Raw genomic sequence first — 27,960 nt, 5'->3', positions numbered from 1 at the left:
TCTACTGTTTTCATTGCCTTATGTGCATTCACATTTAGAAAAATGTTGTGTTGCACTAACAAGACACTAACTTAGTATTTAGAGCAAAAACAAAACTTTATCTGATCCCATTGTATTTATTTCTGTTCAAAAGACTAACGTACAAAATAAGTTTAGATATACTTAAATATATGAGTTGGCATAACTTTAATTATGTTATGAATTTACAAGAATCGAGATTTAAGCATCTTTTTAGCTTGGCCAAGTTTCACAGCTTGTTGAACCAATGAAATTTTTTAAATCATGTAAAACATAATGCTCAATGGTTAACTTGAAAAGTGTGATGAGATCAGTAAATTAATATTTTTAGGTTGGGCACACAATACTTTTTTTATTGTCTGTGTCTGCTACCTGAAGATTTCTCTCTCACCAAGAAGAGATTCACAGATGGCACCTCGTATACATATGATGTTGTCTAACATTGTGCTGGAATTCATCTCAGTTTCTTCCCCTTGGTTCTTTGCATTTGTGCCCCCTAGAAGTCTGGTTTCCAAGGTGGCACTTGTCTTTACATACTGACATATTGGCAGAGTGTTTTCATACTGCACCCTCCATCTCCTGTCACCTCTACAGGACTCCTTCGCCCAGTTTTGTGCAATCCTGGTAGTGTTCTTCTCCCTAGCAATCTCTTGTTATCCAGGCGCTCCAATTATATAGAAATATGTGATATATATATATATATATATATATATATATATATATATATATATATATATATATATATATATATTTTTTTTTAAAGCATAGTCTGACATATATTGACTCTGAAACAAGATTTTTTTTTCTTGATTACTATATTATATTATAACTTCAGGTTAGCCTTAAACCTTTGCTCCTAGCCATCAAGTTGCCACCCTTATGTACAGTACAAACAGGAATGGGAAGCTTAACTTAAATACAACCTCCCATCTGAAAAATGTGCTTTAATAAGGTACAGTCAAATAATGCTGTGTTAGGTACTCGCTTTCACACATATACATATAAGCATTCATGCCTAAGCACAAACACACACACACACACACACACACACACACATACACATATATATATATATATATATATATATATATATATATATATATATATATATATATATATATATATATATATATATATATAATGTCAACGTTTATGTTAACCTCTGCACATCTGACCATCCTGCATCTCCGTCTTTTTCTCTTCAGTAGAACTGTTTAACTCCCTAGCGATTTGCGCCGAGCACAATGACGTGGGCGTTTCTCATTATAAAGAGCTAAGACGCTCGGAAGTCGCGTTCATTCCGGCTTTAGCAAACTCTGTGGCTTATCTGTCAGCTGTGATCCGATGCAATCTGGATATGTGCGCCTTCTTCGAAACAATTACCTGCAAACGTTGTTTCTCCGGATCGAGCGCTAGTTTCGTTGCGTGATTTTGGATATGTGCATGAACAGTATGCGTGGCCATTTACTTCAATCACAAGGCAGCTAACAAGCTTTTACTTGGGTTGGATGTACAGCTCTCTTTCCTTATGAAGAAGGCAAAAGTAAGTGGAAGCGATTTATTCTTACTTTTTTTAAGGGGAAGCAATTACTTGGACTGGATTTTGGACATTATTTTGAAATCGTGGAGCAAACCATGAACATGACAAGAGCTACATTTTAGTACAATAAGTTTGATCTTATTGTTTTATGATTATAGGGTGGTGCATGATAGAAGACGATGCATGCTAGCAGTCTAAAGAGCGCTGGTATGCGCATGCCAGCGTCACAAATTGCTGACCCATTCTAATTTGTGGATCATCTTGTTACGTCTGCTCGCGATTGTGTCTTACATATCTAGAGATAATGCAGGGCAAACTGTGCAGTTTATCCATGCTTGCCTCAAAGTGAAAGCTGCACGAAACACAGATTAGCATTTTGATGATTAACACTTCTGACTTTCGATCTTGCTGCCTCAGTCTGATTTCTGTCCCGGACGCCGTACGCGGCTCCAAATGATTTTGGGAACACCTTAGCGAGTCTATATGTCACCAGTAAAATACTTCCTTCGTGTGGTACTAAATATACGGTCATATTAAAATTAAAAGAAAACCAACGTGACCAAAAGCACAGTGGAGTCATACGTCAACTGCGCCACAAAAATCGCACATTGTCACTTGTACGGCGATAATCTAGGGGAGCTTCCGAGTCATTCCATCAAACGCCTTCGTGGGATATTCTGCACAATTCACTCTTAATACTCTCAAATTATGCAAGATATAAATGTCACAAAACAGCATGTTTTGCGCTCAGATATGTCAGCGGTCCATTCCTGAATCTATTCCTGTTGCCCCCCACGCTGCAGAAAAGGGCAGCCAAGCTACACTTTGACTATCCAAGTTTAACAGCTCGATTGGTAAAGCGCTATATTCAATTATGTTTTCCGCCCCACCCGCTGGTACAGACCAGCGTCCCGGCCAGGGCTAGCTCTTACTTACAACATGGCACTTGCTGCCGGAACTTCAAAAAATGGCTGGACGCCATCTTCCTAGTTCACATCACCGAGTCCAGTAGACAAATGGAGAAAAATATCTTATTTGAAGGCACTGCTGTGTGTTGTCTAAAGAGCGGCTGCCTGGTGATGGATGCCAGTGACAAAGGTACTATATCGGGCTGATTTAAAACTTGAATCAAATTTCAGGACCAATGCACATAATGATTGATAAGCGCAGTTATCCAAAAGGTAAAGTTATACGACTTTCTCAAAATAATTAACAGGTTTGTCGACATGTAAAATGCAAGTTTGTGTCCATCATAGACGACTAAAATAAGGACATTCCCAACGTGCGCAATGCAAAATCGCATGCGTGTCCAGAAAGTAATCACGCAATCAGGAGTTGTGAAAGGCTTCTGCCAAACAATCCAAAATCTTGCATGAGCTGCTAGTATCGCTTCCATCATAACTTAATAATATGTCTTTGAGCATGCACATTAATGCAAAATATGAATTACGTTCAGTGCTATCTATCTATCTATCTATCTATCTAGCTATCTGACAGACAGAGACCTCTCCGTCCATGCATTGCCATTTGAACACCTACCAGTGTTGCGGAAATTACCCCCCGTATTTATACTGCAGTCATTAATCACCGTCTTGTCACTTAGTACTACCTGTGTTTGCTTAATGAAATTATGACATGTATTATAAAAAGTAAAGAAGAAAAATGTGGCAGACATGATGCTCGTTGGTGGGTTTTGTCGATCAATATGCCTGGCTGTGCTGTTTGAGATAAAGTACAGACAGTCCTAACTTGCGCTTGCAGTGCCCGATGCCTCTTCATCCCTCTTCACTGTGCACTGTGCGCGATCTCCTCAGTTGCCACCAAAACGCAGAAAAAAATACCATTCTTTCGTTTTTTTTTTTCTTTCTCTCTTCTCTTCATACCTTTCCAAAGTTATTTTTAGCCTTCTCTCAAAATTTGAACGCTGTCTCTTATGGCTTATTTTATAAGTAGACGGATCACCAGTAGCTCCGAGATGGCAAGCTTTTTGTCACGGATATCTATCCAGTTATTTTTGCTGTGCAAATATATTTGTGTAGTACAACTCTTAGTCTGTTCACAACCTTTTAAAATATATAAGATATGTTTAAAGATTGTTTTCACAACTTATGTCTGTTTCAAATATTTCTTTACAGTAGTTTACTATCCACGCGCCCATCATTTTTCAAACCCGCTAACTGTAGTACTTCAATTCGATCCCCAGTATTGGACGCAAGGCAGGAAACAGCACTGAAAAGGATGGCAGCTACTTTATTAGGCTATATCATCATTTGTTATAAAATTAATTAAAATAATTATGAACTGTAATGCTTTCACTTACCTTTAAAATAATATATGCATCACTATTATCATTGCATTTAATCTGCTGGATGATAAATCCAATGAAATGCTATTCTCATTAATAATTTAAATGTCACTAGTAGTAATTGTGGGCGGCATCGTGCTTCGCAGTATAAAGAGCTGGGTTCGCGCACCTGACGCTGCCTGAGTGGAGTTTGCATGTTCTCCCTGTGTGAAAGCGAATTTCCTCCGGGTGCTCCGGTTTTCTCCCGCTGTCCAAAGACATGCATGTTAGATGAATTGGCAATGTTACATTGTCCCTGGCGTGTGCTTGCCTTGTGTGTGCGGGTTCGCCCTGCAGTGGACTGGTGCCAGTCCAGGGGTTGTTCCTTCCTTGCGCATATGCTTGTCTGGGTTAGGCTTCAGCACCTATCCCAAAACCAATATGTCCTCGCCTCCCGCGGTCCACGTCTCGATTAAGCATTTAAGGTAATGAAATGACATGACAAGTCGTAATCATAATTCACAGTGGTGTCAAGTTAGTGCCTCTGTTAGTCAGGTTCGCATTATAATTGTACAATTTTATGTCTTTTAAAACGTATTTTCGTCTATTATTTGATCGATATATCAAGAGACATTCTATATATAAATAATAATAATAATAATACAGACTGAGAGACTGATATGAAAGGCACTATACAATGGGAAGTTAATATAGATAGATTGATAGTCGGTATTTTATTTGTCCTAAGAGCAGTGCAAAGTCAAGCAAAATGACACCTTTAATTGGCCAACTAAAAAGATTACAATATGCAAGCTTTCGAGGCAACTCATGCCCCTTCTTCAGGCAAGATGTAATCAAAGATAAAATATAACTTTTAAAGAAGTTCAAGAACTGTAAAAATGTTATTACAAAAAGCAACCTCCCACAAACACACACACACCCGAATTACACAAACGAAAACGTCTGGTCTGGCTAAAGATAACAGAGCGGTCACAGTAATGCATTATAAAGACGTACCGCCGCGGGTATGTGGTTAAGAAGACTTAAGAAGATAGTCAGAAACACTTAATTCAATTTAGGATCGCTCCCGGCAGCTTTTGTGCGCAGGGCATGAAACGATTGCGGACGGTGAGGCAGTCTATGACTATGCGCAAACTCCGGGCGAGTTCAGATTGTGCGTGTTTGCTATGTGGGAGGAAAAAGAGTAGGGATTGGTGGGGAATCTGAACTGTTTATTACAATTATTATTATTATTATTATTATTATTATTATTATTATTATTATTATACAATATTTCATTTTGGATAAATGGGGCCGGAACCAAGTCCGGATAAGTGGGCAGGGTTGGCGTCAGGAAAAGCAACCGGCCGTAAAAATTATATATATATATATATATATATATATATATATATATATATATATATATATATATATATATATATATATATATATATATATATATATATATAAAACGGTGAGATATTTATATAACTTCCCTTAATGCGATGTTCTCACCGTTTTCTTAGAGGGAGCTGCGACTCCCGCAGATCGGAAAAAAGCAAAGGGTTGAGGACTTGTACTTTGTGGTACTTATCTTGCACAACCTGCTATAACCCCCAGAGGGCCCCCTAGCCCAGCCTGAGAGCCGTCCCTTTTGCCCTGCTGCGTCCTACGCTCACAGAGCTGTTCGGTCCCAGTTGTTCGCTACCGGCCTGAGTTTTTGAGCTCCAAGTCTCGGTAGTGCGAGGAGCAGCGAATCAGTGTGTTAATCAGTAATGCGAGAAGTCAACACAGGAATGCACATGCATCCAGTTAAATTTAAGAATGGGGAAATACCAAAACGGACGTTTCCTTGTTGTAAATGTTTGGGTTATGTGCCCAGTGCCCTTCACTCTTCCATAAAACATACGAATTGTTAATTATTATTTCTGACTGGCAGGTCACTTGTTTACTTATTGCTGCCTTTTAAATGTTGCTAAGACTCGCCCAGTTTCAAATAACTGGGATTTCGTGTAACTGATAAAATGAAGGAAGCAAAGTGAAAACATATAAGGGATACAGTACTAATGTCTCCTCTTAATCCACGTGATAATCGATTTTTGTTGGCTGGGAGACAGTAGTTGTGTAATTTGTACTTTAGGGTACTTTCTTATAGGCTTGGCTTCTCTATAGGGAGCATAGTTAAGTGGTAACTATTAACTTTATTGCGAGTTCTGTTTTTTCCCTTTGGTGACTGGCCAGTCTAAAGGTAGTGAATTTCTGGTTAAACTGTTTGCTGTAATTTGACCTGTTTTAGTATACTATGAACTGGTGTTGATTATTAATTTTATTTGGTGTCCATTTGAATTATTTCCGAAAGCAATTACTTTTGCAATAATCTTATTGCAGAAGAGCAAAGTAATAAAGCAGCAACCTCTTAAGACCAGGGTGCTGAGTTCAAATCCCACAACAGGATATGTTAGTGCAATATTTGTCTGTTCCAACAGATATCTGTATGGACTTTCTCCATATTCACCCATTTCATCCTATATCTTGAAAAGATACACACAGAGCTTAGAAGTGCAAATTCCATATACTGTAGACTGTTTTGGGTGATACTTGTGCCCGTATCCCTGGAGTTATGATTCAGCAACACTAGCATTTATATATTGTAATTATATAATACATATTGTACAAATACATATCAATCAGCATGACTTTATTGATATCTATCACTATAGCAAATGTGTGTATTATATATATATATATATATATGTACAGTACTGTATATACACACAGCATACAGAATAGTATATATAGTACACAAAACAATGCTCACCCTCTCCGATTTGTTTTCATACCCTACTAGCCCCAATGGTCCATCTGTAACAGCTTTTATTAGCAGGTGAGGCAGGTGCTGCTTAGTAACACTGCTAAACAGAGTGGAAAGGGCAAGCAGACATTTTCAGGACTGAACAGTCCTTCTTTACATAAAAAATAAAAGGGAACTGTTTCTTTTATTCATATATTTGCCAAGCAAGTTACTGATGTCAGTAAAGAAGGGTTATTATTCCTTTCAAAACTGAAATAAAATCTGAGTATGTGACAAATTAAAACAGTTCAATATGAAGTGGTTTAAGCACTTCAGAAGCAATTTTATTCACATCATATGTTTAGATATATACACCGTGCATATTTATATATATTTACATGCAATATATAAAGTGTATATACAGTATATATATATATATATATATATATATATATATATATATATATATATATATATATATATATATATATATATATATATATATATATATATATATATAGTACACTTTATATGGTGAAGTGTTAATGCTGCTTCCTTGCAGTAGGGAGTCAAGGGTTTGTATTCTGGTTTCTCCCTATGTGGAATTCACATGTTCTCCCCGTGTCTATGTGTGTTTTCTCTGGGTACTCCAGTTTCCTCTCACACTCCAAAGACAAGCTGATTAGGTGGATTGGTGATACTAAATTGGACCCTGCATGAGTGTGGGTGGGTGTGTGTGTTTGCCCTGTGATGGACTGGCACCCTGTCTGGGGTTTTTTCCTATCTTGCACCCTGTGCTAACAGTAATAGACCCAAGCCACTCCCCTGTGACACTCTTGGAGGTTAGAATATGACTGATATGTACAGTATGCCTGTATATATATATATATATATATATATATATATATATATACACATTCAGTATCTGCAGGATGGTCCAGATCTAATTATGCAGATCCAGATTGTCTGGATGACTTTGATTTATGCGGGGACGATTCCAGTTCGGCACAAGGACAGTTCTTCATGTCGTCTGTTTGCACACTTCTTGATGATCTGGGATTTTTCGGATGATTTTCTATGTAATAACTTAATAAGTTATAGCGTAATGAAAATTTCATAATTACATCTGGACCACCCTATATGTATGTATAATATATATACTGTATATACAGTATATCTAATATCTTTTGAATTAGTCCAGTTAGAATGTGCCCAGTGATGGCCTGGTTTATTTCCTGCAGCAATAAGCTGTGCATCATGCAGCTGTGTATCGGACTAAGCAGTTTAAGAAATGTGATAGATTATCCATATTAGTGCTTCCCAATCCAGGTCCTGGCAGAATACCATGACAGCTGTCTTTCATTTGAATTTCTTAATCCAAGAATAAGGTCTGGCTTTAATTATAATTTCCTTTTAAAGAATGTTTATTTCCTTTGTTTCATACTATATCATCTCATTTCATAAAATGACCTATGGTGATTATTTTACTTTTTAAACCCATATAGGGAAGATTGATAATACACACAATTTATTGTTTCTAATTTGGATTAACTGGGAAGGTCTTGCATCTGATTTCCTTCAAAGTGTTTCTGAAAATAGACCCCACATGATGTGTTGTGTGATGTTGTCCTCTCTAAGGACACTGAAGGTAACTTGAAGAACTTTAATGAACATCACCCGAAGCTTCACACATTCTAGAACACTTAACAGCAGCTCTCCTCTCAGCGTCCGTCTGTGTGTCCACATCCACACGCTGTATGTCACCTCACACAGTGGCCTGTACTTACAAAGTCACTTGACACTCTGCTGGTTATGCAGTATTCAGTAGTCCCTGATATCACATATGGTACGGTGGTTAGTGTTGCTTCATGGATTCTACTCCCTATTTATAATAGAAATGTATTGCTTTTCCTTATACTTCACACATTTTAATACTTTATCCTTACTATATGTAATTTTTTGTACGACTATTGAATAGCTACAATAAAAATAAATCAAAAAATGTGTTCAGCATCCTGGATTTGAATTTCTCAATTGTGGGTGTGTGTGCATAAGTGGAACACAATGATGGATTAGTGCCACATTTAAGGCTGTTTGCTGACTCGTTGCTAGTACTGCTGGGATAGGCTGCTGCCCCTTTAAATTAGATTAATGAGGTCTGAAAATGTTATCCTATCACTTGATGGGCAGTGTACACTCACTCTGGCATGAACATAAATCAAAGTGAGTGAAGTTCTCTGTTGGACGTTGGATTTTTTTTTTTTTTGCTTTGTGTCTGTGATCCACTAATTTGCAACTGTGACTTTAGTGAATAAATGATGATGATCAATCTATCTATCTATCCAATCCAGTGTCCTATTAAGATGGAGCCTAGGCAGGAGCTAACCCAGAATGAAGCATCAGTATGTATTTTGCTAAGATGCCTCCTATAAAAATGTATATGGGATAGAAATTGATGGATAGGGAGCAAAGATGACACAGATTAGGAAAAAGGTTTTTGAAAAGAAAACCTATTCAATCGCAATGTTACATTGGGACAACTAATGGACATCTTTGACAATAAGAAGTTTAACTGTAGAGAGTGATTCAGACATTAATACTCCTAAACAGGATGACACCTTGAATGGCAGATAAGATAGAAGATGAATTCATCCAAGCTATATCAGGTGTATTCCCATGTAAGGTGGGTGACACCTAGTTGTCTGTCTGAAGAGTCGGCAACCCAGAAGAAGGCAACTTCTTGTCCATTGAAAGAGTTTGGGAGGCTTATAGGGACAGTGCTTCCAGGGACTGCAGGTAGCCTGGAGGTTCTTAGTGTCACTTCAGACATAATCCTTGAAGTTGCCTATGGGTGGCTTTATAGGCCACTCCCTGCCAGAACCTTATTAAACAATTAAAAACTGGGACAAAGTCACATTCATCAGCGAAAGGTCTGGAGAAAGAGAGAGAGAGAGTGAGAGAGGGAGCGGTAGGTACTTAGAAAGACATACATTTTCTGGAGTTTTTGAGTTTATTGAATGCAACACACATTTCACAGAGAGTATTTATTTTTCTTGGGGAGATGGGAAAACAGGGAAGCCACTTGGCGTGACGGAACAAAATACCTGTGCAGTCAGGTGGGACCCTATAACTGGATAAAGCAGACCTGTGAAAGTGATGTTATTCATTAGCCTAGTATCTATTCGTTTTAACAAATATTTGTAGGTTTAAACATATATAGTAGTAGCACATTTAAGGAGTTTAACCAGTTTAGAAAGCTCTTTGACTGACATAGGCTCTTCTGTAAACAGCTGCCGAGGCACACCTTTCACTGCCAGTTTTTTTTTTTTTCTGCTGAAATAAGCAATTTTTAAAGAGGCATATCTCCTCCAAGATATAGAAAAATGTCTTCATGCCACCTGGAACAACCTGACATTGCTAAAATAATTGTATCACGATTAAACTGCTTGCGCAAATATGTTTGCATTTTCCTTCCTTTCTGCTGCATATCAGATAGGCACAAGTCTCTAAGCAGGGTGTAACTTTAATATCCGTCAGATGTACGTCATCTGCACTGGCGAGAACAATATATTCTTTGCACCTGTTGAAACCCATAACACTTTGGGAGTTCAATAATTACCCACACCAAAAACCCCAATATGAATGTGTTTCCTTGTAACTCAGGTTAAAGTATCAATGATTTTTTTGTTACTCTGTGCATATCAATTGTTGCTGTGAGATCTCCGCTCTTGCCAAAAGAATCAAACTAAAACAAATTAACATGTAATCATTTTTGTCAAAAAATTTTTAGTTTATTGTACAACTGTATTATAAACAGTTAGCTGAAACAGGTTTTACTGGCTGCTCATAATGTTTAAGCTATATAAAGTATTTTTTATTAAGTAGAATGAATGAATGCATCTGTTTTTGGAATCCCCTTAGTCTGTTATAGAGTCACATACTTTCCAGTCATGGATACAAGGCAGAAGCCAACATCTCACATACACCGAACCTACTATAAAAACAATCACTGGAGAAAATCCAAGTGTACACATGAACAATGTGTATAAACAATGCTTAGACTGGGAATTGAAACTGTAAAGGAGCAAAGCTTATGACTATGCCACCATGTCCAGACAGTGCTCAGGAGCCATTAAGAAGGCTAATAGAATGTTAGGTTATATAGCACCCTGATGTGTGGAGTACAAGTCCAAAGAGGTTATATTCAAGCTTTATAACGCACTGGTGAGGCCTCATCTGGAGTACTGCGTACAGTTTTGGTTTCTAAGTTACAAAAAAAAGACATAGAATTGATAGAACAAATCCAGGGAAGAACAACTAGGTTGATTCCAGGACTGCAGGGGATGAGTTATGACAAAAGATTAAAAGAGCTGAGCCTTTTCAGTTTACACAAAAGGAGATTAAGAGGTGACATGATACCATACTATTTCTTAAGCTGCTAAATCCCAAGCAGCGTCATGGGGGGCTAGTGTCTATCACAACAAGCATAGGGTACCAGTCCATCACAGAGGAACACACTGACACACTCCGTCTAGGGCCAGTTTAGTATGGCCAGTCTACCTAACCTGCATGTCTTTGGACTGGAGGAAACCCACATAGAGAACATACAAACACCACACGGGGGGGATCTGGGACATGAAGTCTGGTCTAATTACTGTGAGGCAGAAGTGCTACCATTGCACCATTGTGCCACAAAGGTGACTTGATTGAGGTGTTTAAAATTATAAAAGGAATTTGGAAAGTGGAATGTTATTTTAAAATGAGTTCATCAAGAACAAGAAGCCACAGCTGGAAACTTGTTACAAACATTAGAAAGTTTTTCTTCACACAGAGAACCATAGACCATTGGAATAAGCTACCAGGTGGTGTGGTAGACAGTAAGACTTTAGGGACTTTCAAAACTCGACTTGATGTTTTTTTGAAAGAATTAAGTGGAGTTGAATGGCCTGTTCTCATCAAATTTATTCTAATGTTCTAATGTCACTGTCATTCAAATTAATGTTATAAATGAATTAATCACTAAAGAAAAGCTGTTCCCTTTTAAATGTGATGTGTCTGTTTTTCAGGTCATGCATTTAAGATTTTAAATATCTAAATAAAATGTTCTGACTGGGTGCTGTCACCACATCACTGAGAAAAGGAGTACTAATTCCCAGGTAGACAACCCTAATTTGGGTCATACATCAAGTGAATTAGTAACCTACATTTAATGTAAAAGCCAAGTATGGTGTCAAACACAAAAGTGAGGATCTGTAAATATAGTAAAGTAATGATTAAAGGAAAAAGAAATTAAAACATTGACTATGGCATTGTGCTGTAAGATATGGAAGAAGATGATCCGCTGTGGCAACCCCTAACAGGAGCAGCTGAAAGAAGAAGAAGAAGAAGACTATGGCATTGTGCTGTGAGTCACAAGTTTACAGGTCCAGATACCGACACTGCCTTGCTAGTCTCTTTAACACGGAGCTGCTGCAGAAATTTAGATTGTTTTAGTTGTTCATACATTCAGTACCAAATCGACTCATCTAAGGATTACATTTCTGACCTGTGACATAACAGGTGCAATTATTATGTCTAAAGAGAAATAAGCTGAAGAGCAGCATTGGTCAAGTATGTTACTAATGTTTTTCATGCATGCATTATCAAACCTGAATAGTCCAGTTTAGCGTCAGAAGGAACTAGAGCCTAAGTCATTATAATGACTCACTGTGAGTGCTCTCTTATCGTTAGTCAAATCAGAAGTTTTTCTTCATTTTTGTAATTCTTTTGTGTGTTTGAGGGAGTTGATGTTGTTATGTGTTATAATATTTCTGTATTTCTTGAACTTCTGTAAAAGCTAAACTTCTCATTGAGACTAATGCAGTACTATCTATCTATCTATCTATCTATCTATCTATCTATCTATCTATCTATCTATCTATCTATCTATCTATCTATCTATCTATCTATTAGTTTTGGATCCTCAGCCCATCTCAGGACATTCTTGTACACATCCATTCCTAATTCATACAAGTCCACCTCAGAACCATCAATTAGCCTATCACACTCATCTTCAAATCAGAATACCTGGGAAAAAAATAACTCAAACATGAATATATGAAACCCACAGACTCCACACAGACAGAGATGGTGTTTAATTCAAACCCAGGACTCTGGAGCTTTCAGGTGACAATGTTAACTAGTGTGCCACTGTGCTGCCTTTTATGGTTTTTCAGAAGAATATAATTTTTACAAAAAGTATTGCTTTTAAAATATTGAAATAAAAATTGATAAGAGAAAGCAGCAGTGATCCAGATTTTTGAGAGCTGCATTTTGGTGCTTCTCCTTTTGCCTGAAGCAGCTGTGCAGTAGATGTCCCAATATTGTGCCTGAAGGTAATTTGGTTTATCAGTTTTCTAGCTTTAAAGATATAATAACTTATACCACTAATGAGTCATTCATTCACATTAGTGCTTGACCTGGCAGTTTTATAGCTTTTTTCACATGTAAAAGCAAAGTCAATAAATAATAAAAGGAATTACATAAGGTCTCTATGGATTTTCCCAGGATATTCATTTTTAGCTTTATTTGCACTCTCCTTTACTAGTAATTTCCAAGGTGTTCGAAGTGGGCTTCTTAGTGTCTGTGAGCCATTTTTCTTATTACTGTTTATGAAAAAAAATTAAGTTTCCTCAAATCAGAAGATGCCTGTCTTTAAAGAAGTAAACTTCACAATTACAGATTAATAAAGCAAACAGCCTACCTGGAAGATATCCTGAGTTTGCATTTTCAGCTTCTTTGAAAACAACTAAATGCCAACACGACAATTATGCCTTATACAGAGGGTAAGCTGAGAATGCCTTAAGGTGTTCCATAGCTGTAGATGAATTGAAGCAGTTAGATATATGAACAGTTGGATTCCTGGTGGTCAGATAGGTTTGTAGGGTCATTATTGTCACATGTATAGAGTGCAATGAAATTATTACTTGCATGTGAAAAGTCAACATGCAACACATTGGTGCTCTCTGGACTCCAGATGGCAGTGGTTTAGTAACATGTAGCTCACTGCACCTCAAAAATGGGTGTGCTGGAATGAGTAATCACTTAAACAGAGATGGACAAATACCCAGTAATGGAGGAAAAAGGAAATAAACACAAGTAGTAAAGTACTTTGCGGACACACTAGCAGGTACAACTGAGAAAACTGATGGCAAAGAATTTTGATAGACAGTGTGGCGTAGTGATTAAGACTTTGGACTTCACACCCTGAGGCTGTGGATTCAACTCCCACTACTGGCGCTGCGTGACCATGAGCAAGTCAATTGACCTACCCATGCTCCATTTGCTAAAACAAAACATTTTAATTCATTAAAACAATCTAGTAGAGAACAGGCCATTCAGCCCAACAAATCTCATCAGTCCTATCCACTTAATTCTTATAAAATAACATCAAGTCTAGTTTTGAAAATCCCTAAAGTCCTACTGTCTACCACGCTACTTGGTAGCTTATTCCATATGTCTGTGGTTGTAAAGAAAAACTTCCTAATGTTTGTGTAATATTTACCCTTAAGAAGTTTCCAACTGTGAAGAAGAAAAGAAATGTAACCAATTGTATCTTAAATGTTATAAGTTGCCTTGGAGAAAAGTTTCAGCCAAATAAACAAATTACTCATTTTATGTAAATGTTTTGCAGTTTTCATATGAATATCATAGGATCGAAGGATAAACGGAGATTGCATTATGAATTGAGTGAGTTATTGCCTCACAGCGTTTGCATCCCCATTTGATTCCCATCAAATTTTTAATTGTTTTTAATTATCACGTTTTGTTACTGTCTATTTGGACTTCCTGCAGTGTTCATGCACAAGCCAAATTTTGCCCAATGACATGTGATCTCAAGTGAGTGTGATCTTTAATGCGGCATGGTTCTAAATCCAGGTCTGGCTGCCTTTGTCCTTACTGGGGAGAAACAGATATAGATGTAATAAGCTTGGTTGGAAAGACTTTAATACATGTGCAGAAGCTAGTTGCTCGAATGTTTGGTATAATGAAACAACAAATTGAAGCAGTTCCCTCTGAATTCAGTCCACAATGATGATGGTAATCACCATCATTGTAGTTCTATTATGTACAATATAGCTCAATCCACTGTTTCAGGCTTACATAATACATAGGGGGCGGCACGGTGGCGCAGTGGTAGCGCTGCTGCCTCGCAGTTAGGAGACCCGGGTTCGCTTCCCGGGCCTCCCTGCGTGGAGTTTGCATGTTCTCCCCGTGTCTGCGTGGGTTTCCTCCGGGCGCTCCGGTTTCCTCCCACAATCCAAAGACATGCAGGTTAGGTGGATTGGCGATTCTAAATTGGCCCTAGTGTGTGCTTGGTGTGTGGGTGTGTTTGTATGTGTCCTACGGTGGGTTGGCACCCTGCCCTGGATTGGTTCCTGCCTTGTGCCCTGTGTTGGCTGGGATTGGCTCCAGCAGACCCCCGTGACCCTGTATTCGGATTCAGCGGGTTAGAAAATGGATGGATGGATGGATAATACATAGGTAAGTTCTCATCTCCTCTCTGTTCCATAGATGATTACATGTGATAAAATGTGATGCTGTGTAGTTCTTTCAAGATGACCTTGTCACCATTTTTTATGTACCGAGTAACAGCAAACTAATTATTGCAGCAGCACATTTCATCCAGCTGTATGATATTCCCAGGACTCCTATCGCTCAATTAAGTTCAAAGCAACCATTGTCTTTCTCTCCAGTATCTGCATGTAAACAAAGGTGTTTATCTATAATATTGTATTCTTAGATAGTGGAGGCAAGGCTCTTTAACCATTTCTTAAAAATCATCCAAGAGCTAAATGAAGTATGTGGGATAAATGATTTATACTTAGTATTAAGCATAACTTCAGATAGATGAAGCAAAAATGTCAAGGCAGAAGATTCATCAATGGCCAAGCCTGTAATGGTGTAATGATTTCAATGGCCCCCAAAAGTAGCAAATTTTGCTTTGGTACTTTTTCTTTTGCTTGGCCCGTTGTGTAGGCAACAATGCTTCATTTGTTGAGCATCTATAGAGCTGATGTAAGTGACGCTGCTATACCCTACATACTGTATATCCTTATCTAAAAAAAATTAAACTTGAGCAAAATTTATTAGTAGGATATGCCAAAGTCGTACAGAGGACAGGAAATGAAAACAGAATGAGAGCCACATAAGTCTAAAAGGATTGCTGTAATAATATAGGGAGGTCAAATAATTTTAATTGCCAGGAAATTGTTTCATAGCAGGGCAGTGCAACAGATCAGACTTTGACTATCATGCATTTTTTTTATTCTATTTATTTAGATCCTTAATTTTTATGGTATTAAGTAAGTTAGAGGAGAAATTGTCCTCTAGATAGAAGAACCCATAATGAGACATTGCAAGGAAGGCATTATTCCAGCCTTTCATACTTCCTACCCTTTTCCTTTCATGTTAAAGAGCAAATCAAAAGAAAAAAAAGTCTGTTTTAGCACTAGATGTCCAAATTCAGGGTGTTCACAAGAAATGTGATGACTTAATTCTTGAGGGAGAAATATGTTATAAACAAGAACAGTTGCATCTGTTATTTGAAACATTAAAATGTGTGCTTTAGCTTAAATGTTTAAAGCGTAAATACAGTATTCTCGATTGTAACACAAATTTGTCATTTTTCTTTCAGATCACTAGTAATGGACTGAAAATCAAAAATAACATCAAATTCGTAAACACTGACCCTGAAATTAGTAAAACATTACCCCACATGCTTATATTTGTCATTTTTAACTTTGTGAGAGTGACATTAAGAGAGCTTGGTCATCTGGTAAAGAACCAAATATCAAAAGTATTATCATATTTATGATCATCAGCCTTGAAAGAGCATAAAACGACACTGCACATGCTATACTACAAACCCTCATGTTTTCAAGGTTTTGTGAAAAGAAGTAATTTTGACCCCTCATATTCCATTATGGTCAGTCCATGTGGCATGCACACTTTCTAGTCCTTCTGATCATTTTTGTTGAAAACACCTTTTGTTTTCCTATTTATGGTATGAAAATTTCCTAAATAATCAGCGGTTTTTGAAGTTTACAGGGCCAAATATTGGGGGATGTTAAAAGCTCAAAATATTGCATAACTAGACATCAAGACGAGTCTAATGATATATCAAATGTGTTTTTTTTCTCGTACTTGTAAGTCAAAAAGTGTCTACAAAAAAACTGATTAATTTAAAGCGCTCATAAGTAATTTTTTTGAACACAAAATATTGAAAGTGCACATTTGCATTGGTTTGATGTATTTATGTTTATGACAAGACTGTATTATAGTATGTAGCATTAGCAGCCCCATAGTAACTGGATCTTGGTTCAGCTGGCTGTGGGGTGCTTCTATTTGTGCTCTTTGTACAGAAAATAGTGTGGCTGACGTTGTTACAAGGTAAACCAGAACTGGAGTTGGTCATTGCGAAATGTGTTGATAACTTGGTTTCTATTTCTATTATAGGAATATGGGAACATAAAGTCTATATTTTACAAGACCAACATTGTATAAATAGTAAATAATTATAATAAATAACACCAAAATGCTTCAAAAGGGTGGTCACCATAGCACAAAGTAAAAGTTGTTGTCACACAGGCCAAATGTAGAAGTATGTAAAGAATTTCATTACTGTACAGTAAGTTACATTTCAGAAAAGCAGACAAAAATAGTGTGTGCTATTACAGTGTTTTGTTTTTTCCATCATCCAAATGTGTGCTGTTAGTTTAATGTTTTATGTGAAATCTTTTTGTGTTAGAAAACCTTGCAGTCCTGGTAAAGTGTGGAGTTTATGCTACTACAGTCTGGTCGGCTACTTTATAAAAAATACTTGTGTTTTATTGAATTTTGGAAAAATCTTATGTGCCATATAGAGGAAAGTGTTTAAAAAGGCCACATTTGGGATGCAAATTCAAATGACTTGGTTCTGGTTTTTCTTTCATACATTCAACAATTTTGTTTTATTGCATAAGGATGAAAATGATAAATGGAGCCCAGCTTTTGAAATGAAACTGACATTCAGTTTTGTATGTGGCTTCTGATTAGAAAATGATTCTGATCCTTAGAATGTGATAATTGTAAAAACAACATAAAGGTGCCCTGTGTTATCTGGAACCAAGACATTAGGAGGAGGTTCTTTAAGTCGTGTAAGTTGTGAGTTGGGGTCTCCATGGCTTGGATTTGTTTTTCCAGCACATGCAACTGATGCTCGATTGGACTGAGACCTTGGAAATTTGCAGGCCAACTCAATACCCTGAACTCTTTGTCAGGTTCCTCATACCATTCCTGAACTATTTTTTCCATGTGGTAGGGCACATTATCATGTTGAAAGAAACTGGAGAATGCCGTTGCCATGTAGGGGTGTATGTGTTTTGCAACAATCTGTAGATAGTTGGAAAATGTCAAAGTAGCATCCTTATGAATGCCAGGACTCAGGGATTCTTAGTAGAACATTGTGCAGAGTATCACACTGCCTTTGCTTCCATTCAATAATGTATCAAATAACTTACACGCACCCGGCCTTCCACATGATATAGAAGAAAACATGATTAATCAGACCAGGCCACCTTCTTCCATTGCTCTATGGTCCAACCTTGAAGATCATGTGACCATTGCAGGCGTTTTAGGCGATGGACAGGGGTCAGCATGTGCACTCTGATTGGTCTGCGGCTATGCAGACTCATACACAGCAAGGTAAGATGCACTGTGTGTTCTGACACCTTTCTTTCATGGCCAGCATTAAGTTTTTCAGCAATTTGAGCTACATCAGCTATTTTGTGGTATCGGACCAGAAAGGCTAGCTTTTGCTTCCCACACACATCAGTGACACTTGAGTTCCCATGACCCAGTTGCTCATTCACCGGTTGTCCTTTTTTGGACCACTTTTGATAGGTACTAACCACTGCATACGTAAGACCTGCCGCTTTGGAGATGCTTTGACCCAGCCATCTAGCCATCACCATTTGTCCCTTGTCAAAGTCTCTCATAGACTTTCATTTGCTAATTTTTCCTGCTTCCAACCCATCATGTACAAGACCTGACTGTTCGCTTCCTGCCTAATGTATCCCATTCCTTGACGTTTTCCATTGTAACAGGATAATCAATGTTATTATGTTGACCTGCCAGTGGTTTTACTGTTGCGGCTGATCAGTGTATAGTATATAGCTTGAATAAACATTATTAATTTTCATCCAATACAGTGTCATAAGGAGTCATAAATGTATCCATCCAGTACAAAGAAGGAATCACCCTTCTTCTTTAGAGCCTTCTTGCTGTTCCAAAACCTAGTTTAGCAACTCTTGACAAGGACTCTCATTTAGCTTTGCAACTCCTGCTCCCTGTGCACTTTTGTTCACGAGGTCCCATCTGCCCTGCCGCAAAACCTGACATCTTAAGAGCTGTTCATCTCTGAATCTGGGCCACTTCAGAGTGCTGTCTGTGTGAACTGAGGAATCACATAAGATGTTGCATGCTTAAATAAGTACAAAGTCTCAGAAGAAAAAACTATTTAAACGAGAAAAATCTGGTTGTGTTTTTGGTCCTAGAAATTCCTAGAAACAAATAACCAGATGTTTAACTGCATATGTTTTGAAAATACACTCTTCAATTACTGCTTGAATTGACTTTAGCACCATTGAATTTCATATAAAAGAGGGACAGAATTCCATTTTTATATAACATTTACAGCTCATTGGTGGGTATAGCAACAGGAATGACATTGCCTTTATGTGTAAGAAATAAGTTATGATTCATCAGTGAACTTTGCTTTATTCAATTTGTTAATGATCAACTTGTTCTTTACAACTGATCATCTCTATTTAATGCTTTGGAAGTGTATCTGTTTAATGTGCAGATATATTTCTAACAAAGTTCATGCCCTACTATGTCTTTTTATCCTGCTTTTTGTTTGACGTCACATTGAGGTGGGTCTGCAATATTTGGCACTAACTGGCAATTCTGAACTCACCCAGCTGAAGTGAATATGGATGTATGCACAAGGTTTGCCTGAGATGGACTGTGATGTTGATAAGGAAAGAGTAATCCCCAAAACAAATTGCTACCAGGATACTTCTAGCTCCCTGCTTCTCTAAAAAGTGTTATCTGAGTTTGTGTAATCTCCAGAGACACAGAAAAACAAAGTTTCTCCCTGGACCAGGGCCAGGTTAAGGTCAACTTAGGCCTTAATCTCAGCCCAGCACAAACGCAAGAACCAAAACTGGGCCTTTTCGTACTGTGTGAACATTTTAATGACTTTATAAAATGCTCCGAAAATCGCCTACAATGTGAATAAACTTGATCAAACACATGGCATTTATGTTACATGGTGCCTCTACATGGGCCCAGTGTGAGTGATCTACTGTCTAGTCCATTGTTGGTTCCTGTCATGCACTTAATGTTACCAGGACAGGTCATGCAAAAATGGATCATTGGATAATACTGGGTGCTTTTCTGTTAAAGAAAAAAAAATCTAATTTGAATAGCATACATTTAACTTTCAGATCCAAACAACGTGCAGGTACGAATTCTGGTATGCAAGGACAAAGTTCAACAATGCATTTGTTAGTCTAATCTGTAAATCATGCCATACCTAGTTGTCCTGTGAAGTCTTGGTTAATGTATCCTTTTTAGACTGAATCTGATAATAATTATCAGAGGTGGCTATCTTGACTAGCGTGACTTTCTCCGAATGCACAAGATCTGGATTATTACTTTTGTTGCATAATGAAAATGGAACACATCTGCTGGTTAGTATCTGCTCTTTATGTAGGGATTACGACAATATTTTAAAAACATGCCAGGCAGAGCTCTAATAATTGTTGCAGCAAAGGGAGTGGAATACTTGTGGAATTGATCATTCATTCTCTTTTAACATTCATAGGCATTTTGGTAGGATCTTTAGCATTTTTTTTTGTTTGTTTTTGTTTTACTTTCGCAGTATACAGTTTTTGTAGAAACTAATGAGGCAAAAGGTGGCATGAATCCCTTAAAAAGTTAGCCAGGTTATCCATGTCATTGTTCAAGTATCTCGACCAAAAACAAAGAAAGCAAGCAGATCTTCATCAAACACTTCATCCAGGGTTGGTTCTGGCTTTATTACCGATGTTACCATTGTTAGATCAGGCTGAATAAAAGTTGAATAGAAGGGACCTTAATCTGATATTACAGTTGTCAGAAATATTCAATGTGGTTAATTTATCAGAAATCAATACTTAGAAAACATATCCTCTTTAAAGCAGCCAATCTTTTCCTTTATGTAGGGTTGCCTTTATTTTTTTTTCTTTTGCTTAAACCAGACAACTGTCCAGATTGTTTGCACGAACCATTCTTTAAAGTCTTTAAACTGAATGCACATTTGCAATTTTATTTCTTTATTTAGATTAATTGTAGCAATGCATAAAGCCAGCACACTTATGAACGATGTTAAAAATAGGCATTGGCTTATGATATTTCATCTCATCCCACAAAAGTGTGATTGGCTGGGTCAGTATTCTTTAATCTGCTCAGTGGTAAAGAATAAATCTGAGAGTAGAAATTTAGCATATGACCTTGGTGCTGGTTAATGATAGAGTTCATGTGTTTTACACTAAGCGGTGTAGAGCATTCAGCGAGGCATGCAAAGAAAGGCCTGAAAATAAAACTTCTGTTTCATCTTTCTTTTAGGAAGGCTTCTAAGCTGTCTGTCCATTCATTTTCAAAGCCATTAAATCCAAGCCTAGGGTTTTGAGCACAGGAGCCTATCCCAAGTAGTATCGGGTTCAAATCAATAACCAGCCCTGCCAGTCACTTTGTGATCATTCCATTCATATTCAAAGTTGGTTAGGACAAGTATAGTTTGTGGACGTAGAGATCTGGTAGCACTGGGTGCAAAGGAGGAAACAGTCCTGGATAGTATGTCAAATCCTGCAACATGGACTTTATCAGTCCAGCTTTACTGACTGGCTTGTGAATATGCATTCACTCCCAACTTATAATATGCATAGTTAAAAATTTTCAATTCTGCTATGTCCTTTACTTGTTTGTGGAAAACCTGACCTTTCAATGTTGTATATAAGGTAAGAACCAGAAGAAATGATGGATTATGCAGGTCCTTCATGACTCTTCAGCACAGTTTTGGAGTAAATAATTGAGAGGTCAACACATTTTGGCAGACAGTGAACACTTTGCCTCCAAAGTTTCATGAACCTCCATTTGCACAGCTGAGAACACCTATTTTACTTTGTGTCTTGAGGCCACTATTGCTCTTTTCCGGTCTTTTTTTTCTTCTAGATTTCATTGGACTATTCTGTATTTCTGGGCATCATATGCATTTCAGGTCTGGTTGAGCACTTAATTGGGTTTTTGGTCTTGCACACACAGAAAATCAATCTTTTTACATCTTGAGACAAAATCAAACCTGACTGATTTTTGTCATGGCTGGTCACAAAGCACTGAGTCACTGACAATGTCACACTACACTAGCAACTCTCCATGAAATCGTTGAAAAAGTCATGTTGTATTACAGGGACACACTTACATACACCTATGCTCATTCATACCAGTAGTCCATGTGGAACGGGGATGTCCATGTGTTATCCTTCTCATGTCTGTGTTTGATTTTCTCTGGATACTCTAGTTTAACCCTAACATCCCTAAAGACAGTAAGTTAGGTTGTTTGGAGATTCCAAACATATGAGGATGAGTGTTGGTAATGGTCTATATGTTGGATTGGAGCCCCCTTCTGGGACTGTTTCTTGCCTTATGTGCCTTATGTGCTGCCAGTATAGTCTCCAGTCTCCTGTGACTCTTAGTTGGATTAAGTGAGTTTCAGAGTTTTAGGTTATGCTATGTTGTACAAATTACCTTAACATGGCTGTAGCTGCAATGTAACAGAAAAGTGGTGTACAAGGAGAAAATCCAGCAGCACGTGCAAGCTCCACACAGATAATGATTGCTTGGGCATGCCACCCCAGATACGTGCAGCATTATGGTATAGCTATAGCCACTCTGCCACTGTGCAGTCCCAATTCTAGAGAGTATATTACACAAAATGTCTAGGTGTGGCAGCTTCTTGAGCTTGAAAGTAATGTGGCCTGGTGGCATAAGTGCTGACCTGTAAACCACAAGTTTACTTGTTCAAATTTATAAAATTATCTAAATGCATAATTGTGTGTGGTTTGCATACTTTGGCAATGCTACAACTATACAAACTACAGAAACTATTGTACCACTCACGTATGTTTAGTTTGGTTTGAATAAAATTACTAAATACTGAAAGTAAATATTACAGTGTGTATTGTCACAAAAGAGATTCTTGCAGGCATCATAACAATGGTTTCTCAATGCTTAATACAAGTTTGTATGGAGCTGAGAATTCACACCTTGGGCTCGTAATACTGCTCTATAGCGTGTCATTCGATTAGGTGAGTGAAAGAGACATTGCATTGGTTGGTACTTTTTGATTGGTTAAGAGGAATCCTAATATATTCTTAAATCTATTAAGTATATTCACACTACAGTTAGGTTGAATGTTGCCAACACTAACATAAATGTCAATGCCAAGGAAAAGGAAAAAAAATGTTAGCTATCTGAGACTTCCTAGTGCTCAGCAGTGCTACGCTGTGTGTTCACAACAGTAGGCTGTCTGCAAGAATCTTGAGTTTCCCAGAACAAATAAAGAGCTGACCAACTACTGGCTAAGGCAGATGAAGACTTTATGGCTCATACTGAGTGAGGAAAACACATCTGAAAAACATTGAAATTTGAAAATAAAATCATGGCCGAAATCTTATGAGTTACTTTTTATGAGATTTTTCTAAAAGCCAGGAAGAATGTGCAACTTACATGATAATCTCCAATCAGCATGGTGTTAAATATAAAAAAGTGCCATTTTTCCAAACCCTTTCAACAAAAATTGCTTTATTAGCACGCCAGATTACATTTTAAAGGAAATGATAGTTTGTTCTGCTGGTGTGAATCATTACAGAAATGTTCAAACTAAAGTGGGCAGGTGGATAACAATAATACAACACAGAAAGTAAGCAAATCTTATTGAATAGATAAGATAGTGAAATTTTACCTGCAAACAAAAAACTGAAAATTTGAGTGTTAACTTTTTATTCTTAAACACAAGGGATATAAAAAAATAAAATACAAAAGGATCTGTTTCAGTTTATAATAAAGAAAGCATTGATGTATTAAATATGTAACTGTATGGGACAGCACACTGTCACAGTGGTAAGCACTGCTGCCTTATAAATCAAGAGGCCTTGAGTCCTATGCCCATTGTTGCCCATGTCGATACCAGTCTCTATGCAGGGCTTTTCTCCAGGCACTTCATTTTTCCTCACACATTTCCGAAGACGTACAAGTTAGGCTAATTGGAAGTTCTAAATTGGCCCCAGTATGGATGACTGTGTGAGTGCAGTAGACTTGCATCATTTCCAGAGCTGGGTTCTTCCTTACCGCTGATATTGCCAGAGCTGATGTCCACCCATCACAACCCTTAATTGGATTTAACATGTTGGAGAACATTGTATTATGTGTTTTGACTCCATTATCTGTGATTAGTTATTCATCTTTTAGAAAACAGGCCAAGAAGGAGAGGAGAAGACAATGCATTAAATGACATATTCACCATTAACTTTGCTAAGGCCATCTCCCTTTCTTCACTTGAGAAGGCATCAGCCAGATTGCATGCTTTGCCACACTATAAACACATCCATTTGTACTCATATGTCTTCATACAAAATGCCAGCCCCTCTATAATTCTACTCCTTTGTAAACACTGCAGTGACTTATGTATGAACATGTCCCATAGGAGTGTGGTAGCAGCATCAGGAAAAGATTTTTTCAGGACATAAATATAAACAATGTAACAATAAATATTTGTACAATATCTCTGCCTTTTTTATTTTTTCTTCATTGTTGATTCTGTGTCTCTAGGGTATTAACAAGCAGAAGTGTAGTCAAGTTGAATTGTAGCCATGGTGTAAATAGACATTTATTTTGTTTAACCCACTTCATTCAATGCAAGGTCACAGAAAGCCAAAATTAATTCCCTGCAGCTGTCACCGCTGGATGGAACACAGGGTACACTGACATCAGGACAATTTTGAGTCAGTCATTAATCACTGCCTTTGAGATGGTCAAGGAAACTGGGGAAACTTTTCGGGTACTTGAAGGACCACACCTCGCTTGCCATCACAAGCATGGTGACCAGGTTGGGCATCAACTCCTTAATGTAGCAGTGCTCACCAGAAAGTAATGTCACGTTCTTAAGGAAATCAAATGATAAACTTACTGTTTGTCTATTAACAACCATAATCCTTCTGCATTAGTTACTTTTTAAATATTCACATACACATGATGGCTGCAAATTGTTTTCTGAAGATCTTAGAGTAATCTGAACATCTACCATTTAAAAAGGAAATTAGCAAAAACAACATCCATCCATTTATTTCATAAACTCATCTCTTTCAGTACAAGATCACAGGAAGCCGACACCTGTCAATAATACTCAGTGTAGATTGTCATATGCATTATTTACATCAGGATGGTACAGATAAAAACGCACACATTTGTGGCCATTCTTTATCACCTGAGATCACGTAAATACCATCATGTTGCTGGAGTAATGTGTTTGTGCTCCTGAGTCTTTGAAGGACTGATTTCTAGCTCTAATGGTCCATTTGTTGTGATAAGCATCAAGCTGTTTAAACAGTCGGCAGTCTACCATAACCTTCCCCTGTTATGTTTTTATTCACAAGACACAATGGAATCACAGATAAAGTGGAGACAAACCAACTTTCCTGTGTAATTGAACAATGGCCGGGGAATAGACTTGCTCCAGGGTATACAGTGAGTCGACAGGAGGCTGGGGGCTTCACCACATGATTTCTGATTTTATATAGTTTTTATATTTTATATAAATTTTATTTATTTTATTTTATATAGATTTTATATATTACATCTTGCCTGAAGAAGGGGCCTGAGTTGCCTCGAAAGCTTGCATAATGGCTAACATGGTACAACACCAGAGTACTACAGATATAGTGTCTTTGCAATTTACAAAGGCACCATTTCAAAGCTCTATACAGTGGCATTACAGCTGTTTGCACACTTGCAGGACTGTCATGTGAATGAAGTTGCTTAGGGTTACTGCTGTGGGTTAGTGGTTGGTGGCAGCCATGGGATTTGAGCCAAGGTCTGCAGTCCTTTGAGGCAAAATGCTTATGACTGTTCCACTTATATTCAGAATAATTTCTGGAGAATGAAACTGTTTTGCCTGTGACATTTTATTGAGTTAGGTCTTCTCTGTTCCTCATACTTTTGGACAGCCTTTACTATCAGATGTGATTATCTTTCCACAACACCTTTATCATTTTGTTTGATATTTAACACAAATTCTGAAATTGTTATTTGTTTATGATGTCTGCATGTTACGTAAGAAGTATTTGACTCCTCCAAATATGTGATAAGTGGTACAGTGATTAGTGGTGCAGACTCATGGACACACTGTCCTACAGCGGTAAGATGATCATGTAGAGTTTGCTTATTCTGAACATATCTGTTTGGGTTTTTCTCTCACATCCAATGGATATGAATAGCAAGTTAAAGCTATGTCATATTAGTAGACCTTTCCGGGGCTTTTCAATTGTAGCTTTCCTTTACGTAACCTTAGGGAGGTGGAGGTGGAGGCAGTCGGCGGTGCACTCCCGTGAAGACAGTCACCTAATGTGACATACTCCGCAACTCATCTCCACAACTCCAACTCGTCTATGACTCTATCCAATAAAATCAATTAGCATTGATTTTGTCTTTAGTCATAAGGGTGGACTCTGTGTGCATGAGATTTGGCAAACAATGAATGCTCATGTAGAAGGTCAATGCATAGACCATAGCAAAGAGGAATAACGACATGTGTGTTTGAACTTATTTTAAGTTCTAAAACTGAATGTAAAACAATCAAAAAGGGCAAGGACACCATCTGAACTCTTCGCACCTGTTAACCTATTAACCATTCAAACCCTTCTTACAGTGCCAGCTTCATCAAAAAGGAGCAGGCATGACTGTGCTTGATGGTCGGCACTCAGTCAGCAAATATGACATGGAAAGTGGTTTTCAGTGGTCTGGCCATGAGATGAGTGACTATGGTCAGCAGATCTGAAGTACCCAACAAGAAGAAGTGACATCAGCCTTATCTGACCATGTCTGTGTGCCCTGTTAGGGAGTTTTTTTTCTGTCCATGGCTGGATCTTACCTTGCGCCATTTATGCTGGAATGGGCACCAGTTCTCAATGTTTCTGGACAGGATAAGTGAGTTAGGCAATGGATGGAAAACATATGTTATGAGTGATATAATGCAAAATATCTTGGATTATCGTAGATTAAACAAAAACTTGTACAACTTTGTTTGAGTGTGCAAGCATTGCCAAAACTGGGCATCTTTTCAGGAAGTTTTTTATCCAGTTATAATACTACTTTAATTAATTAAAGATAATTAGGAAACTGTTGAATGTATCCATCCACACATTTTGATGTCTATGTTTTGTAGTAAGGACAAAGGTATCATCATTAATGGAAACAGCCATCTTTAGCACACCAGTTCATTAAAAGCCAACCTAACTCTCAATTTGATGAGCAGGTTTTATAATGCTGATCCAACCTGACAGCTTATCATTGGATTGTGGGTTTCCATTGGAAGTCTTACATGGACATGAGGAGGTCAAGCTTACTCCAAAGAGAAGAAAGGAAGAAACTGTACTGGGTCCCCTACATGTTGCATGACCTGGCCCTCCTTTGAAATATACCTCAATTTAAAATAACTTCTCAGCAATTTAAACAGGCTGCCTATCTGAAGCTGTGGTAATACAAAGAGCTAGATTAGACCACAATGGAATGCTACCATTTAATATGAAATGTGTCAGCTTACAAAAAAAAAGGAATGGGATTTCTGCAGGATTGTACTTGATAGCATTTCTTAATAGCTACACAAATCTTCATTTTTTGTTTATGTTTCAAGTCAATATGAATTGATTTGTTGTTGGTGTTCCGAACTGTTGATGTTCTCCCCATGCTTACACTGTATGTGCATTTTCCAGGTTATTTGGTTTCTTCCCATGTTTCACAGAAACTCATTTAAGCTGTCTGGTGACTCGATTGTACCTTGCTGTGATATGTGTATTGTGTATGCCTGTCCTACTTCTTTTATTGCCAGAATCTGAACCAGATGATTCAGTGGAAGGATGGCACGCATCCTTTGTTCAGATCCGCTTTTACCATTTTACCAGACTATGAAGCTTTAGTTTTCATTCAGAC

At 37.7% G+C, this 27,960-nt stretch overlaps 1 protein-coding gene across 2 annotated transcripts in view; it reads left to right on the top strand.

Moving 5' to 3' along the window:
- The first annotated feature begins 1,330 nt into the window (after window positions 1-1,330).
- Window positions 1,331-27,960, top strand: part of kitlga (kit ligand a) — a 70,645-nt gene continuing 44,015 nt past the window's right edge. For both annotated transcript variants that reach the window (XM_039761789.1, XM_039761787.1), the window contains exon 1: window positions 1,331-1,561. In XM_039761789.1, coding sequence (XP_039617723.1) covers window positions 1,547-1,561 — 15 coding nt within the window. In that variant the 5' untranslated portion in view covers window positions 1,331-1,546. The remainder of the gene's footprint in view (window positions 1,562-27,960) is intronic.

Source organism: Polypterus senegalus, chromosome 8 (assembly GCF_016835505.1).
Source record: "Polypterus senegalus isolate Bchr_013 chromosome 8, ASM1683550v1, whole genome shotgun sequence".
NCBI lineage: Eukaryota > Metazoa > Chordata > Cladistia > Polypteriformes > Polypteridae > Polypterus > Polypterus senegalus.
This window is presented reverse-complemented; position numbering and strand designations above follow the sequence as displayed.